Source organism: Diospyros lotus, chromosome 5 (assembly GCF_014633365.1).
Source record: "Diospyros lotus cultivar Yz01 chromosome 5, ASM1463336v1, whole genome shotgun sequence".
Classification (NCBI taxonomy): Eukaryota; Viridiplantae; Streptophyta; class Magnoliopsida; order Ericales; family Ebenaceae; genus Diospyros; species Diospyros lotus.
This window is the reverse complement of record NC_068342.1, coordinates 10,382,781-10,400,103: the sequence shown is the minus strand read 5'-3', so window position 1 is coordinate 10,400,103 and position 17,323 is coordinate 10,382,781. Positions and strand designations below refer to the sequence as shown.

Sequence of the window (17,323 nt, the reverse complement as noted above, 5' to 3'; positions counted from 1 at the left end):
ATCTTAAAACTATATTAACAACAGGTTGGCCCAATGGATTTTTGTTCAGCTTAACCCATGCTTGCGAGCTTGGGCTCAGCTTGGCCCAACCCATGACCCGATGGGCCAGCTTCAACTTTGCCCTCGGCGGGCTCATGGGAAAAGTTGAGCCGTGTGTTTCATTGATGGGTCAGGTCTAGGCCCAACCAGTCCCATGGACAAGTTGGCCCAGGCCAACTCCTTATTTTAGTGCCAATGGTTGGGACCGGCCTGTTTGACATGCCTCTTTTCTGTAGGATTTATCTCTTCATTTCTTTTGAAAGAAAGGGATATGTAGGAATCTGGATTTCTTCCAAATGTCTTAAGGACATTTAATGAGAAATTTGGAATGGGAGTTAATACAGCCTACTCTGAGGAACCTATTTAATGTAACGGAGAATGTCAAATCCAGAAAGAAGCTTGATGCATTGGGCAGCATTGGCGCTTTTAGCTGGATAGATAATGAATCTATAGCAAATTCTTGAAATACTTAAAATCCTCAAATTACTCTCATGCAATGAACTTCATCAATTTGTTTGGCTTCTGATTTTGGGCAGTATACATTTTGTATTGACTGACACTTTGCCTATCTGGAATGAACCTTATCCAATTGTAAACGCATATGAATTGACATGAAGCTGGAGCTGTTCTATCCACTGATGCACGGAAACAATGACACCGTTTTGGCATTTCCAAAACAATGCCAAAACGTTTCTTACCCCGTTGTCAAGAAACACACCAAAATATATATATATATATATATATTTTTTTGGGCCATTTTCATAATTGTGAAAATATTTTGGGGTCATTTTATAATATTAGAAAAATATATAAAAAAATACATTTTTGATTTGGAAACGTGTTTATGTTATGCGACCATATTAGAGACGAAAGTAATTCCATCTCTGCTATCCCCGTGATCACGTTAGTGATAAAAGTAACTTGTATTTATGTTTGTTTGAATTTATGTTTATGTTAATTGAATAATTATTTTTTATAATTTTTTATATTAAAAATTATATTTACAAAAAAACCCCTTCCCTCTCAGTATTTTTTTTATTTACCCGTTTCTCTCACGTTCCCATTTCTTACTTTTTTTGAAAAATGTCGTTTTCATATTTCAGTTTTGTATTGTATTTGTTTTATTTTTCTATTTCTCGTAACCCTTTTTGTGCAACCTAACTTCTATCTTTAGGTCATTAAAATGATTAGGTGACGAGATATTGGCTCTAGGTTTGCCATCAGGCAGCTGTTGGCAATCGAACATACGTGCCAATCTCACCCTCGGTTATGGTACTGTGATGAATTCTTGGATTTTAAATTTAATACTGATTTAATATACTTGATTTGCAGGAGGAAATTGAGGCATACGTGCACGATAACATGTGGCGTCCAGAGTACCCAACATTAGTTTTCAAGAATGATTAAGTACTTTATGCCCTGGGAAATATTTGGTTATTAATAACGAATGCTTGGCTAATGGTTATAGTGTTGTACTAAGGTGGTTCTATGCAATATTTGTATCACAACAGAAAAGTACTGTTGCCTGTATTTATTGTAACAATTGATCATTATTTGGCACATAATCCCACTTCGCTATAAAATGTGCAAGGTTCACATAGAATTTTAAAGATTTCGACAACGTGTAACCAATCCACTTTTTCTCTTGTGTTGGATACAGGGCTGTGGATATAATTCTGGTCAATATTGAACTTAGGTTCTACTATTGATTGCTAATTTCTCAATGGCTATGGCATTTTTTTCTTTGGGTTTAATGGTTGTTAAGTGATCTATATTAAACGCACCTGGTACTTATATAAACAAAATCCTATATTATACGAAGCTTCTTTAATTGGCATGATGATCGCACGTGTTGAAATGTTGGTTGGTACTACTATTAAATTTAATTGCATTCAATTTCAGGCACCTGCTTGATAAATCTCATCCTCATGGGATTGATTGATTATTCCTTCCTCGCCATTGGTTTGACTCGTGAAATGCTTGCTAGGTTACGTTAATGTTGCAACTTGGTCGCTGTTAAAAGACTTTCTTAAAACCATTATCTTTTCTTATAATTAGTTAAAAGAAAATATTATCTTATGAACGTAAATATATCTTCACAAAATTCTTTCATAAATAAACTAATATCTATTTAATCACTTTAATCTTGGTCAAATCGAATTCCAACCAATTCTTAATGTATAATTTGACTCTAATATAGAAATATAAATAACTGCATAATAATGTTTTTATATAAAATAAGGGAACCCAGTAACCCTGATTTTCTATTAAAAAAATAGTTTTTTATTTATAACTTAAAATATAAAAATTAATTAAAATCCTACAAATTTGTATTTGCAATGAATCAATCAAAAAGTAAAGTTTTATTTGTTGTTGTTACTTTCCAAAATACACTTAATATAATAATAATTTTAATAAAATAAAGAAAAAAATAAATGCTATAGAAAAAGGGGGGAAAACATATATAGATTTTTATATCTTGTAATGTATACATATATATTAAATTTCAAATTTAATTTTAAAATCAAGAATTAATTAATATATTATATTCAATAATTTAAAAAAAATAAAATAAAATAAAATCTAAAACAACTTGGTTTACGATATTCAATAGTGAGGTCAAAGTAATAAACACTAACGTCAAAGTCAACAACAAAGATCTATAGTGGGAAAAGAAAAAGATGGTATTTTTATCCATAAACAAATTTCATTTTTAAGTTAGTAAAATTTGATTTAGTGTGACATTCTTATGATTAAATTCTATTAATTTTTTTTTAATTTCAAATATAAAGAATGAAACTAAAAATGAATTTTACAAAAAAAATTATAAAAATGATTCAATCTAAAAAAGGGTTGATCTCATTGAACACAAATTCACACGAGTCACATCGCATGATCTATAAGTTATTATCTTTACTTGATAAATTAAATCTTTCATCAAAAACAAATGAAGCAAGCAAGCACCCATCGTTTGACCAAGGCAAGGCGAGCCTACGAATTCAGAATTCAAAATTTTCAAACGGCTGGACCATAATAATAATAATAATAATAAATTAATTAATTAATTAATGCACATATATAGAAAGAAGATGGAAAGCGGAAAGCTGAACCTTCCAGAAACCTACCAATCGGAAGGCTGGACACGGCAACATTGTGGGCCCCCCTCCACCGTGGGATCTCTCAACGGGGAATGTCGAAGCCTTTCGCATGATCCTAGAGGCGGTTTCACAGGGGGCTATAAAACTCTCGTCGCAGGCGGATATTTTTGTTTGTCCTCCTAATCCTATAGACGCTGAGACAGACATTTCTTCGTCCGAGTCGTTTCCTTCGATTTGGCCTTCATTCGTTCGTTGCAGTTCAAAACATCTTCCTTCCCTTCCTTCGAAAGCCTTGTTCACACACGTCTTCTCTCTCTCTCTCGAAAAACTATACCTCTGTTGCTTCTTCGTTATCTTTGTCCTCTGTTTCCGAGCTTTACTTCACGTGGAAGGAGTCTGTACTCTGTAGGGCTTTTGAACTGAGAGGTCGACCATGGAGAGCTTGATTGGATTGGTGAATCGGATCCAGACGGCTTGTACTGCCCTCGGAGACCACGGCGGCGGCGACGCCGCCTTGACTTCCCTCTGGGACGCCCTTCCCTCAGTCGCCGTCGTTGGTGGCCAGGTATAACTTTCTCCCTAATCCTCTCATTTGTTTTATGTAAACGCGCGCAAGGGAGAGAGAGAGAGAGAGAGAGAGAGAGAAGTGTATAATCTTTCATTCGATTTGAATTGAAATTAAGCTGCTGAAAGTTTTTATTCCGGTGACTAATGGCATGTGAGAAAGTTATATAGGATGCTGGGTTTGGAACTCGGATATGTACATAGGGATAGAAAAGAATGGAAAATAAATATTGTTTGGGTAGTTGAGAAGAAAATAGTATATATTTCTTGTAAGGATATGTACGTCTATGCAATTTCATTTTTCGAAAGTGGCAGTTCCAAACATATTGTTAGGTAGTTTGAGCGCCTTGCAAGAGAGACATGAGAATCTTTAGCAACTGCAGAGACTGAAAAAACCGGCTGATTGAGAGAGAGAGAATCCTGTTTTAGTGCGGGCCTCTGTTTCAAACAGAGTGTGTTGTTAGCTGGGACTTGGGATTCATTTGCTAGTTTATTTTTGTTTTGTTTTGCTTGATCGTTGTTCACTTTTAACTTTTATTGGCCTTGAATTGAGATCAGAGTTCTGGAAAGTCTTCAGTACTGGAAAGCATAGTTGGGAGAGATTTCCTTCCTAGAGGATCTGGTGAGGATTTTGTAAATCTCCTCCCGTTATGAACTTCTATTTTTTATTTACTCAAGTGACCATTCTATATAATTAATTTTTGGTGATATAACTTTTCTGATTTAAGCTTTTTGAGGATATGCAGGGATTGTCACAAGGCGGCCATTGGTACTACAACTGTACAAAATAGATGAAGGAGAAGACTATGCTGAGTTTTCACATTTGCCTAGAAGGAGATTCACTGATTTTGGTATGCATTTCTACTGCAAGCAATCTTTATGGTCGATCAATATAAGCTTGTGTTTTTTGAGATTAAATAATGGATAGACAATGAAGTTATCTGTTTGATTAAATAATGGAGAGATAATGAAGTTATTGGTTTCTTAATTTAATAATTGATATACTTGGCTTGTTGTTAGACTTCTGTTATATCAAGTCTGGGTCAAGGACTCAAATGGGAAACAATTTTTTCAAAATCTTGTTAGTGGACCATGTTCATATAGTCAGATGCAAAATGCAAAATTCTATTTTCCTTGTGAATTCTAAATTTTTTGCGTCCAGTTGTAATTGGCAATGTAGGAAAAGAATTCTCAATTCAATTGTTACCGGTATGCTAGTTGCAACACGTATTACAAACCATTTGCTGTTTCCTATTGATATTTATTTTCCCTTTTTCCTTTTCCTGTTTCCTTGGAAATTATTGCACAGATTGATGCTGGTAATGATCTTTTATCGTTTGATTCTTTTTTGCAGCAACGGTTCGCAAGGAAATTCAGGATGAAACTGATAGGGTGACTGGAAAATCTAAGCAAATTTCTCCAGTTCCAATCCATCTTAGTATATACTCTCCAAATGGTGGGTTACAGTTCAATCCTAATAGTTCTTTTGTCACCTTCCCATTGTGAATGTGCCACTTTACCTTGAACAGAGATGACCTGGTGATTTATGCCGTGGTTAGTAGAGAAATGTGTTGTTAATAGTATCAGGAATTCGTAATAAATATTTATGGAAATGGTATGACTCCAACTTTGATGCATTAGATTTCTGTTCCCTAAAGATATTCTAGGTTTTGGAAGTCAAGCTTTCCCAAATTTTTCCTTTTTGTGCTTGTGAACTCATGAATCTGTCTGTTGTTTTATTAATGTATAAGTGTTCTTTCTGGCATTAAATTTTTGATATTGTGTGAAAAAACAAGTAATAAAATCTACATAACATTATATTTTTTTTCTAATGTGCTTTGGCTCTAATTTAAGTTAGGTCTACTCTTTCCTCGTTCTATAACTATATGACTACAATCTCTGCATTTCTTTCTATGTCCATTGTTGCATGATCTCCCTCTCTCATTACTAACACTTTCGTGGCTATTTTATCTGGCAGTGGTCAACTTAACCTTAATTGATTTGCCTGGTCTGACTAAAGTGGCTGTTGGTATGTGTGCACGCCTACTTTTTTTTGGGAAAAATTTGCGATTGGTATATGCTTGGGCCACCTTGAACTTTAAGTTTGTTCATTGCAGAGGGACAGCCTGAAACTATTGCACAAGACATCGAAAACATGGTGCGATCTTATGTTGAAAAGGTAATGAGGTATTTGATTTGCTTTATCTATAAAAACAAAACATTTGGTTAGGTTTGATATCTGGAAATTTTTTACGTTTTTTTTTTTGTTTCATTTTCTGACATGGTTCAATCAATAATGACCAAATTTTAACAAGTGAGTACTAATGGAACTACAAAAGGGGAGAATACAAAATGAAATAAAAAAAGGAAAAAGGTGTTAGGAATTCGTTATTATGTCTGGTACGTTATGTACAAGGTCTTGTTGTTGCTTTGGAGATACTTGTCAAATACTCTATGGTACTTGTTGGACATGCCATTTGGTGTATCCTAATTTTCTATACATGGCTCAGAATGTTAGGCAATTAAGTGCCAACATGTGTAAAATATGAGCATGGTGAAGATGAAAATATTATGGTGGATGTGCAACCATACAATAAAAGGTAAAATAAGAAACGAGATTATGTGTAATAAGGTTGGAGTGATGCCTTTATTGCAGATAAGATGAGGAAATATGATTAAGATGATTTGAACATGTGAAAAGAAGACCAATAGTAGCACCCCTAAAGTGAGTGGATGAAATAGAAGAAATTTGTAGCAAAAGGGTGGAGAAAGACTAAAGAGACTTGGTGGGAAACCCTTAAGAGTTGATACATGATAAATGACCTTGCAGAAGATATAACCATTGATAGAGACGGTTTTCACTCTGGAATTCATGTAGTCAACCCACATAGTGGGATAAAGGCCTACAATTGTTGTTTTTACTTTTCCATTTTTGGGCAAGTCTAAGACACATGATAGACACTCGTCTCCATAGTTGAATGTGCGAAGGACACACCTAAGGATGCTGAGGAGCCTTTTTTAGAGCCTGTAAAACTTTTTTATAATAAAATTTACAGACAGTTTTTAGCAAAATTTTGAAAAATACAATTGAGCCTAATTACAATTCCATCAAAAATAGTTGCTACTTTTTTATTTCTTTTTCTTGTATTATCATTATATTATAGATTTCTTTATATTGAATTGGTGTTTTTTAATAGTTTTATATATTATAATTATATAAAATGAAAGGTAATTTATACTGGATTAACGGTACTCTTATAATAATTTCAATGTTTTTCTATTTATTATGTTCATGAACATTATTAATAAAAAGGTAAAAGTTTTACTTTTTTGCCATATCCCCACCACGTCCATAATCCTTGTTTTTTTTCAAATTGTCACATTCTGTATTTGTGTCGATATCTGTTTCCATATCCGTTTCCGTAACCTCATAGCACTTTAGCAATGAATGTATCAAATCCTATGGTAAAAAGTCTAATCAACATTGTTCGCCTTAATGTTTGATTATCAAGATAACAATTTACTTGTTAAGAAATTTTTATGCTACACAACAACTTAAGGCTTTAGCTGTAGATTAGGTTTGATAAATTGGGCATTCTAGCTTATAGCATTAATACAGACATAAACCAGTAAATATAGTTTTTTAAACAAATCAAGTGATGTGGCTATAGGGGCACGACAACAAGTACATATACTTTTGTATATATCTGAATAAATTAATAATTACTTCTTTATTTTTTACATTTCAAGTGTCTATATTTAGTAGTGAAAAGCTAATATTCGTATCCTGCATATCCAAATTAAATTGTAGAAGAAAAGCTTTATTCATAAACAAAGTAAGATTTTTGGGTTTTTAATTGCTAAAACTAAAAAAAGTCACTGTTTCCTTTTTATCATCAGTTGTGAAGCAATTTTCTTTTACTTTTAATGTGTTTCACTAATTTTAAGAGCCCACGTCTTCCTAGGTTTTTGAAGTAGTGTGATTTAAAAGGTTTAAAACAGAGGGAAGGAGGGGGGGGGGGGGGGGGGGGGGGGTTAACACTTCCAGATGTCTGATGAGGTGGCGTTGCACGCGTCCTACAAGAACAAGTGTTTCTTATAGATCTGTCTAATGCTGTATTATGTGGTTTCTTTATTTTGCTTTCAACTGTGCACAGGTGGTAGATGCTTCAGCAGTTTAAAATTCCTGGTTGTAGATTATTTTGGTACCATAAAATGATCAAGTTCTTTCTGGGTTATCTTAAACCTCGCAATTGATGCTTCTTTCCAAAAATATTTGGAGCCTTTTATACACACAAAGGGTTTGCATGTACTAAAATGGTCTTAGCCTCTGTTCTGCAGCCTAACAGCCTCATACTTGCAATCTCTCCTGCCAATCAAGATATTGCAACATCAGATGCTATGAAACTTTCTAGAGAGGTGGACCCCTCCGGTACGTTAGGCTTGCTTCTGATTTTGTCTAACAAGTGGAAATTTATCAGCTTCTTTTAGATTGCTTTGGTCTATCTTATGACTTTTTCACCTTTTCAGGGGAACGAACGTTCGGTGTGTTGACAAAGTTGGACTTGATGGATAAAGGAACTAATGCATTGGATGTAAGTGTCCTCTCTCTCCCTCACACACACACACACACACACACACAAATACATAGACATGCTATCATCATAAGAAGTCTGGTGTTTTTTTGAGGATTCTTTTATGTTCATGGTAATCAGGGACACATTTCAAGACTTTCAGTCCATGTTAAGCGATGCCATAAGACCTCATTAGATGCTTTTTTAAAATTTTCTTTACTCATCAGTCCTGTGCATTTCATTAAATGCAACAAGGCAGCATTATGAGATACTTCTAATCAACAGTTTTTTGCTTCCCTGATTGTTTTTGTTGGAATGAATCAATGATTTCTCTCCACTTGAAGGTTCTTGAAGGGAGATCTTACCGCCTACAACAGCCTTGGGTGGGTATTGTGAACCGCTCGCAAGCAGATATCAATAAAAATATTGACATGGTTGTTGCAAGGCGGAAGGAGCGTGAATACTTTGCAACAAGTCCTGACTATTCACACTTAGCAAGTAAAATGGGTTCAGAGTATCTTGCAAAACTTCTCTCCATGGTATACTTTGGTATCAATTTTTGTATTTGAAGTCCTTTTTTCCTCTTTTTTTCCTCTTTCTGTTTCAACACAATACGATGTCCTAATGAATGTTTTACTTTCAGCATTTGGAAACAGTAATTAAGGCAAAAATTCCAAGTATCACATCACTGATTAACAAAAATATTGACGAACTTGAATCTGAGCTGGATCACCTTGGTAGGCCTGTTGCTGTTGATGCAGGGGTGAGTAGTTTTCTCTTTTTAATTTGTTCCTGAATCAGACAAACCATTTATGTTGTCAGTGACCAAAAACTGCATTGCAGGCTCAACTGTACACCATCCTGGAACTTTGTCGGGCCTTTGACCGGATTTTTAAGGAGCATCTGGATGGGGGGTAAGCCATCTGTCTTCTTTCCCTTATCATGCGTAGTTGATTCTTTGAACTTCAAACTACCTGCCATTATTAGATATTGTACTTTGAACTGTATTTGGAACTTCCCTCGTTATATTATGTGCCTCTTAGCCTTAGTGGATGCCTCAGCAGCTTCACGTGCATATTGCATTCCAGGGATAAAAAGGTGCGGGTACCAATCCAAAACAAAAAAAGAACCATAAATATTATTGGATATTCTTTGCATATTTCACTAGAGGTGTCCTTGCCAGCTGTCTTCTAAGCGCTCAGATGAACGGGAACAATCCCTATGGTTGATTGTACCACATGAATTTATATTTGGGTAAATTACTTTTTGCCCCTAAGGATAGGTGAAGTTTGTGATCACATGTATTTTTGGAAATACCCCTATTATCCTTCTACGTTCCAATTCCGTCGGTATCCTTTAACAAAATTTGAAAAAAAGACCATATTGCCCATCTTTTTAACAAAGTATGTATAATTCATACAATTTTATATAAATTGTATGATAATTATGTATTTGTAAAATGTTTAAATTTATTATATCATCCCTTAGCACAATATTTTATATTTTTTTTATCAAAATAAATTAATTATATATTGTAGTAACTAGAATATATATGGACTTACCTAAGTTGTTTTATAATTAATATCATATTTAACTATTTTTCATTAATTTTTTTTTGTTTTGTCTATTTTTCCTCATTAAGAAAAAATATTTATTCCCTTTTATCCTTTTTACTTCACAAGATTGAACATTTATGTGTAAAGTTTATCTATAGATATATTTTTTTAAATTTATGCATATATATATTAGAGGAGTAAATCACATGTAAAAAATAAAAAATTCTAAATAATTTTTTTTTTATGATTATAGTTTACTTTTTAATTTGTTTAAACAAAATTCTAAATAAAATAAGTTGAGTTTAAATAAAAGTTTTAAATTCTATATATATTAGAGGAGTTTAAAATAAGTTGTGTAAAGTTTAAATATTGTTAATATCAATTTTTTTTTTTTTTGTTTAATCTTTTTACAACTTTTTTTTTTTGTTAAAAAGAAGGGCATTTGTGGGATCATTAGTAAGTTATTTTGGGGTCTATTTGCCACGTTAACAATTTACTAATGAATATTGATGAAATTGAAATGTAGGAGGTAAGAGGGGTGTTTCTAAAAGTGATCGCAGATTTCACCTAACCTTAGGTGGAAATAGTAATTTACCCTTTTTATTTTCTAGTCATTTTAATCATCATTAAAAATAAGGCTCCTGTCAATTTCAAATTTTGTACTTGAAAATGGGGAAAAATGTTGTGCTTAAGTAATATGCCAACGCAATTGGCCAGTGAAGTCCTAACAAACTGCATACTTGGTATGGGTATACATGAGTTGATACCCACACTCTGGAGAGTGTTAATATTTTCTAGTTCTCTTTTGAATGTTAAATCAAGTGTCGTTCTTTTCATAGATGGGAAAGATCCTTTCTCCTGTTATCGATTAAAAATAAGGACAAAAGTGGGGGAAACCCCAGACATGCACGCACGCTTGTTTAAGTAGGGAGAACTCACTGACAAGTTCTAACCTTTTGTCCTGTATTAACATGTTATAGACATGGAGTTTGCATTATGATGAAATGTGGAAGAAACCTGTGAAGGAAACATAAATATTGGAGATTAGTCTTTCATGGAAGATATTTGATAGCAGACTTCTTTGTTCTACATTTTACAGATTGAATAATACATGACCTCATGTGAGATGCACTGTGATTGGTGCATTATTATTTTGTTTGAGAGGAGCATCTGATAATTTTTATGACCTTAAGTGGAAGAATCTTGTGTGTTTGGTACATACCTGTTGGAATTCAGGGGACTGACTTGTCTTCCTAATACGTGGGTAGATCAATCCGGGCTGATCATTTCCGAGCTAATAGCCATCTAGTCCTTATGTTGAGTTTTTTTCTTTAGTATGACAAGCTGCTATGGATGTAGAATCTTTGAGGCATGGACGTGATTTCGATTATTTTGTCTGCCTTCTTTTTTTCGGTTTGAAACTTTTCATGTTTTACAAATGTAAGATTGTTTTTGCATTTCAGTCGACCTGGAGGTGATCGGATTTATGGAGTATTTGACAACCAGCTTCCAGCTGCTTTGAGGAAGCTTCCATTTGATCGGCATCTTTCTCTGCAGAATGTGAAGAAAATTGTTTCAGAAGCAGATGGTTACCAACCACATTTGATTGCACCTGAGCAAGGTTATAGACGACTTATTGAGGGGGCACTACATTATTTTAGGGGGCCAGCTGAAGCTTCAGTTGATGCTGTCAGTAGTAATCTTGCCTACTATGATGCATGCTGATTTCATTTGACCTATATTTACAAAGACATACTAAAGTTCTTTCTGAATGTGCAACTGAGCAATAAACTCTTTTATGTAGGTTCACTTCGTTCTGAAGGAACTTGTCAGAAAGTCTATCGGTGAAACTCAGGTGAAATACCTTTTAGATGTTCATTGCATAGTATTTTAGATAAAAAGAAGTATTACTTCAATTTTGTCATTTGGGAAGTGTGACATTTTGTGTTTGGTGGGATAGGAGTTGAGACGGTTTCCTAGGTTGCAAGCTGAAATAGCTGCGGCTGCGAGTGAATCCTTAGAAAGGTTTCGGGAGGAAAGTAAGAAGACAGCAATAAGATTGGTGGACATGGAAGCGTCGTACCTGACAGTAGATTTCTTCCGGAGACTGCCCCAAGAAGTAGAAAAGGGCGGAAACCCAACAGCTGCCTTAGCTGCAGATCGCTACGGCGAGGGGCACTTCAGACGGATAGGGTCAAACGTATCTTCTTATGTCAACATGGTGTCTGACACACTCAAGAACACCATACCCAAGGCAGTGGTCTATTGTCAGGTTCGAGAGGCCAAACAGTCATTACTCAATCACTTCTACACGCAGATTGGCAAGAAAGAGGTAGTTTCTTTGTTGTTCTTTTGGATGTTGGTTTATTCTTGTGCCTTTGTCAAAAGCTTTTAATAGAGTTTCTCTAATCTTTGGCAACAACTTGTTATTTGAAACACAAGGTTCATACCTTCTGGGATGCAGTATAGTGATAAAATGGCCCATTTATGAAAAGAAAATTATGATATCAAACTAGTTATGGGATGGTATAAATTACATGAGAAGAGATAGTTGTTGAGGTTGTTCGGTAGATGCAGCGTTCTGAGTGTCATTTTTGCTGTGTTCAGGGTAAACATCTTGGACAATGGTTAGATGAAGATCCAGCATTGATGGAGAGGAGGCTACAATCTGCAAAACGGCTCGAGTTGTACAAGGCAGCAAGGGACGAGATCGATTCGGTGTCATGGACCCGATGAGACTCGGCAACAGGCTGCTTTGTGTGATAACATGGTTCACCACGAAAACAATGCCAGATTGTTGATTGTTGAATTATTTGACAGCTGAGATTCGTTTACGCCCTTGTTCAATTTTTGTTTGGATGGGGTTTTTGGATTCCAGGGCTTTCCACATTTTCTAAATTTAGATGTTCTGTATCCTTGTAAAATTTATTAGATTCCTTATAATATGTTAATTTATTACCCGTCCCACTTTGTGAATGTAAAGGTTTCACTTTTTTGTGTTTGCAATGCGATCATTGTGTGTTTTTTTTTTATTTTTTTATTTACCATATATTAGAGTTTGCTGTCTACATTTAGGTACACTAGGTATGCACAAAAATGTGCAAAAACTCGCTCGTTCCTTCATACAGATGCACACCCTGTTGGGGCATTTTGCAGTATATATGGTGAATTTATTCTCTACAAACAGGAAAGGATCAACTGTTTCTGGGGAATCAAAATGAAACGAACTCTTGACTGTTCGATGGTCTAGTTAACATGAAACCAAAATGAGATAAACCCTTATTGTTCGCAGTCCAGTTAACCTCAAACCAAAGTGAAACAACAGAATCTATTTCAAGCCATCAAATTAATTCTTCAAGTAAGCCATGCTAACAAGCCAAGTCTTGAAGGGAAAGTTAGCAACCAATTCCTTGAATGTTTCATACCCAAATGTTGAAAGTATGGCTGTATGCTGTGCAAGATTATAATGTTTCATGAATTCAACTAACTTTCCTTCATGGGGAAAGAATATCTGCAGAAAGGCATGGCAAGATAACTTCAAGAGGGATTTAGAAGGGTTTAACTTGTACAAAATTATATGAACTGGAAGCTGTACTGCTGTTTACTGAAAGTTGATCGCAATGAATGCTTATTCCAGCATTCGAAGTATGAACACATCGGTTACAATTTTGATAGGTAAAATTGAAAGCAGTTGAAACTGCCATAAGAGTGAAATCTCAATGTGCTGTCATCTAATGTTGACAAAATATATAGGTCATGACAGAGTTGATACTACGTCAATGGAAGGTATTCAAGAATTATTTCAACAATACATACTTGTAAATACTTTATTTGATATATAATGGTAACTACCAAATATCCCACATCTCACAATAAATTAATATGAGCTATTATTACCTCTCTAAGTAGTACCTGTTTTTATATCTGCCATGTTATCTAGCTCTTCCAAAACAGCCCACAATTTGGGGTCATTGAAATCCTTGATGACAAGGCTTGCACCAGCTTCTGCCAGTAAATTTTCAGGGTTCCTCGTAGCTAAACCCACCACTGGAATCCCAGCTGCAACCCCAGCTTTTATTCCAGAAACGGAGTCCTTAGCAAACAAAAATAGAGAGCAAATTAGAAATGGAAATCACTGATAGAAAAATCAAACAATGAGGCTTATTGTGAAAAGTTCTCTTCCAAAAGCACATGAAATATTTGGAAGTTGAACCTCAAACGCAAATGCGTGCTTAGGGGATGCTTCGAGTAAATGGAGACCCTTCAGGTAGGGATCAGGGAATGGTTTGGCTCTCTCACATTCACCACCAATTATTACTGTCTTGAAGAAATCTTCAAGGCCCAGAATTGAGACGATGAGCTCAGCATTTGGTCTTGGAGCATTAGTTACTGCAGCTCGTTGCAAGCCACGCTCTTCAATCCATTTGCACAACTTGTTCAGACCATTTACAGGTTGTAGTTTCTCTTTTGCTAATCTGCATTTTTATCCAAAATTTGAGGTTGTGAACTTGTGATGCATTTATAATTCTCAAATATAGTAAGGTATTTCCAGGATCTATTCCAGATATCAAATGGATGGAACTAGCGTTTTCAACCTGAGTGAGATTAATCCTGGTACTTCATACTATAATTCATCACCTGGCATGGCTACAAACATATTATTAAGCAGAGAGAAGAGTGAGTCTACCTCCGGAAGATCGCCTCCTTATCATCCATAAATTTCATGGCTTTCTCAAACTGCCAGTCTGGAAGGAGGACATGACAGAGTTCGTCGTTATGCCCGCCACTAATATTTTGACTGAAGAATTCCTCAGATATGGGTTCTCCCCCATTGAAACCAACCTGTATAACACTTTCTCAGTTAGCCTCTAACAGAATCATTGCAGAAAATCATCTGTCCACGCAAGTATAAGTAGTTTACACAACATACCTGTTGCAGCATTTCACGGAAGGCATCGTAATGCAGAGGATCTGAATCACACAATGTTCCATCAATATCAAATAGTATAGCCTCCAGAGGAGCAAGGGAAGAGAGTGAGGAAGTGCTGTTTCCAAAGATCAAAGACTCGTTAATGCCACTAAAATCAGACTATGAGATGCCATTATTGTTGAAGTTCATATCAACAATCACAGTATAACATAATTAGCCAAGTATAATGTTTCAGGTAAATGATATATCTGATACGTACACAGAAATTGATTTAGGCGTGAACAGAGTGAAAGGATTTGTTTGTAACTTCCAACATTCTTGAACATGTCTTAAGTCATTCAAGAACAATCCACAACACACATGCTTAATCAAAAGGTGGACGCACTTGGTTTTAGATGCTTGGCTAATGAAGATCAAGTTTAAGGTTTCTATAACAGCTACTTGAATAATATAGGAATGTTAACCAATGTAATAAAGTCAAAGAAGGTGGTTTGGGCTGCTTCCAAGAAAACCACTCCCTATATTTAATAGTGTTGAGAGTAAAATAATAGTATAAAAGATAAAGTTAACCCTCCATCTAACAATGAAAATTCAAGAATGCTTGCTTAGATTAATTCCGAGAGGTTTTAGAGAATATATACAAATTCTAGCCAAATCTCTTTCCTATAAAGTAGGAAATGATTTGAGCCATCCACTCTTAAAATCTAGAAAACACTATCTCTTAAAAATTAGGAGATAAAAACAGATACAAGATATAATATTTATAAATTATTTACAACAATTATCTACTACTAAAAACATCTTAGGATAATCTTGATATCTACCGAGTCTTATAAAGCTTCTCCACTCCTTTTCAATTTAGACTTCTTCTTCTTCTTTTGCTAAATTCTCGTCCAACAAACAGGTTAAATTTTTTAATTAGATAATGATTAACAATTCAACATGGTATTAGAGCAGAAAAAAGTCTTGAGTTCAAACTTCACTGCCACCAATATTTAAAATTGTTGAACGTGGTTGGACTAGTTATCAATGAAGACTGGCCACATGTGAAGGGGCACATTGAAGTAAAATAATAATATAAAAGATAAAGTTAACCTTTTATCTAAAAGTTAAACTTTTAGATCAGATAGTGGTTAACAATTCAACAAATAGCAAAAGAATATATACGTTATTCTAATAAATCTAACTTTTAACTCCTATTTACAAATTTATCAGGTCTGAGATGTGAATTATGTTGCACTACAAGTTTTTTGACAGTATAAGATATTTGGAAAGATGCCCAAACTTCACGAGATGAAAAACTCAAAAGAAAGACAATCTTAGCCTGCTGTTCAATAAACTTATCACAGTGGAAAAGAAATCTATTTGCAAGTCCAAAATCTGGGGAAGAATGAACGGGTAGGTCTAAAATTCAAATCTACAAATCTTGACTGTAAAAGATTCCTACATTAGCATCCACATAAATCCTTAAGATGGTGACTATGACTGAATGAATGCTTGTGGAAGATTAGGCTTACAAGGGATGGACGCGTAACCAATAATATCCTCACCAAGAAAGTGCATGTGAAGAACAAGTACTATAATGTTATTCTCTGAACTGAAGGGGGTCATCAAATACCTAGGTTGAATTAATTTGGTATATTATTTAAATCCAGTTTAGTACAAAAACACCGATTCTTCATCTTACCCCAAATTACACATATCCATACAAAAAGGAGAAAAAGAAAGAGAGAAATAATCCTTGAAATAGAACACAAGAAACTTGAAAGTGCAGCCTATTTGGCTTTCTGTATCAAGTTCATTTCAATTCCTAGCACCGCAATAACCACTGTTAAACTACATGAAGCTTTCCACAAAGTTCCGACTCGTGCTTCTTCCCTTTGCAACAAGAGAACTCAAAAATCAGGCAGAAAAACATGAACACTTTTCTTGCAAGATCAAAAGCCTGATAATTAATGTAGACTGTAGAGACTCAAAGATACGCCCATAAAATACATCAGTGGGCTTATTCACTTGCATCAAAGCAATACTTTTTGGCTTTAGTAACTTTGCTGTAACAATCTTGCACTAAGTAAACATTAATGAACCCGTAACACGTAAACCTACAATTTCATGGACAAACACAGAAACATAAATCCGGATGGAGTAGTAAGTTTATGTTCAATGCTTAACCTAACCCAGAAAATAACCTAAAAAGGGGACATTCTTGTAACGTATAAGAGACGATTAGCTACGAAGTAGATCAAGAATTAGCCAACAATATACGCATTATTCCGGGTGAAATCAAAAGGGGGGAGAGAGAGAGGGTACCCGTTTTGAGTCTGAGGGTAGGAATTTGATTTAGTGGACATCCGTGGAAGATGACGAGGAAAGTTAGAAGGATGTTTTGTGGGAAATGGGAAAATGTGCAGGCGGGTCTTCGTGACAGGTTTAGAGATGAGGCTCGGAGAAAGCAGAGCAGGTGGCATTCTCAGATAAGAGATGTACTACGGAGCATGCACGGCCAACCAGCTCTCTTCCTTCCTTTTGCTCTATTCAACGTTAACAATTTCCACTCACAGC

The 17,323-nt window shown here is 35.0% G+C and overlaps 3 protein-coding genes across 3 annotated transcripts in view; 2 read left to right on the top strand and 1 right to left on the bottom strand.

Moving 5' to 3' along the window:
* The window catches only part of LOC127801087 (NAD-dependent malic enzyme 62 kDa isoform, mitochondrial), a 77,068-nt gene extending 75,415 nt beyond the window's left edge, over window positions 1-1,653 (top strand). The window contains exon 19 of the mRNA XM_052335935.1: window positions 1,372-1,653. Within this exon, the coding sequence (XP_052191895.1) occupies window positions 1,372-1,446 (75 nt within the window). The 3' untranslated portion in view covers window positions 1,447-1,653. The remainder of the gene's footprint in view (window positions 1-1,371) is intronic.
* A 1,651-nt stretch (window positions 1,654-3,304) lies between these two features.
* Window positions 3,305-12,837, top strand: LOC127801818 (phragmoplastin DRP1E-like). Its single transcript, XM_052337247.1, has 15 exons — window positions 3,305-3,702; window positions 4,260-4,323; window positions 4,448-4,552; window positions 5,056-5,157; window positions 5,680-5,730; window positions 5,819-5,880; window positions 8,043-8,133; window positions 8,232-8,296; window positions 8,620-8,814; window positions 8,919-9,038; window positions 9,119-9,189; window positions 11,295-11,520; window positions 11,636-11,686; window positions 11,792-12,163; window positions 12,439-12,837. The coding sequence occupies exons 1-15, from the start codon at window positions 3,571-3,573 to the stop codon at window positions 12,565-12,567; spliced, it is 1,836 nt and encodes a 611-aa protein (XP_052193207.1). The 5' UTR covers window positions 3,305-3,570; the 3' UTR covers window positions 12,568-12,837.
* Window positions 12,838-13,493: 656 nt separating this feature from the next.
* On the bottom strand, window positions 13,494-17,323 carry LOC127801819 (haloacid dehalogenase-like hydrolase domain-containing protein Sgpp). The gene is made up of 5 exons (XM_052337248.1): window positions 17,072-17,323; window positions 14,762-14,876; window positions 14,519-14,673; window positions 14,045-14,306; window positions 13,494-13,924 (listed from the first exon to the last, which is right to left on the bottom strand). The coding sequence occupies exons 1-5, from the start codon at window positions 17,227-17,229 to the stop codon at window positions 13,733-13,735; spliced, it is 882 nt and encodes a 293-aa protein (XP_052193208.1). The 5' UTR covers window positions 17,230-17,323; the 3' UTR covers window positions 13,494-13,732.

Excerpts from the sequence above, each read along its gene's own strand:
- LOC127801818 (XM_052337247.1), top strand. The coding sequence starts at position 3,571 with ATGGAGAGCTTGATTGGATTGGTGAATCGGATCCAGACGGCTTGTACT. Across the intron at positions 5,731-5,818 it reads TCTGACTAAAGTGGCTGTTG|AGGGACAGCCTGAAACTATT; the intron begins GTATGTGTGCAC and ends TGTTCATTGCAG. Across the intron at positions 8,815-8,918 it reads TTGCAAAACTTCTCTCCATG|CATTTGGAAACAGTAATTAA; the intron begins GTATACTTTGGT and ends TTTTACTTTCAG.
- LOC127801819 (XM_052337248.1), bottom strand. The coding sequence starts at position 17,229 with ATGCCACCTGCTCTGCTTTCTCCGAGCCTCATCTCTAAACCTGTCACG. Across the intron at positions 14,674-14,761 it reads TCCGTGAAATGCTGCAACAG|GTTGGTTTCAATGGGGGAGA; the intron begins GTATGTTGTGTA and ends AGTGTTATACAG. Across the intron at positions 14,307-14,518 it reads AAGGAGGCGATCTTCCGGAG|ATTAGCAAAAGAGAAACTAC; the intron begins GTAGACTCACTC and ends ATAAAAATGCAG.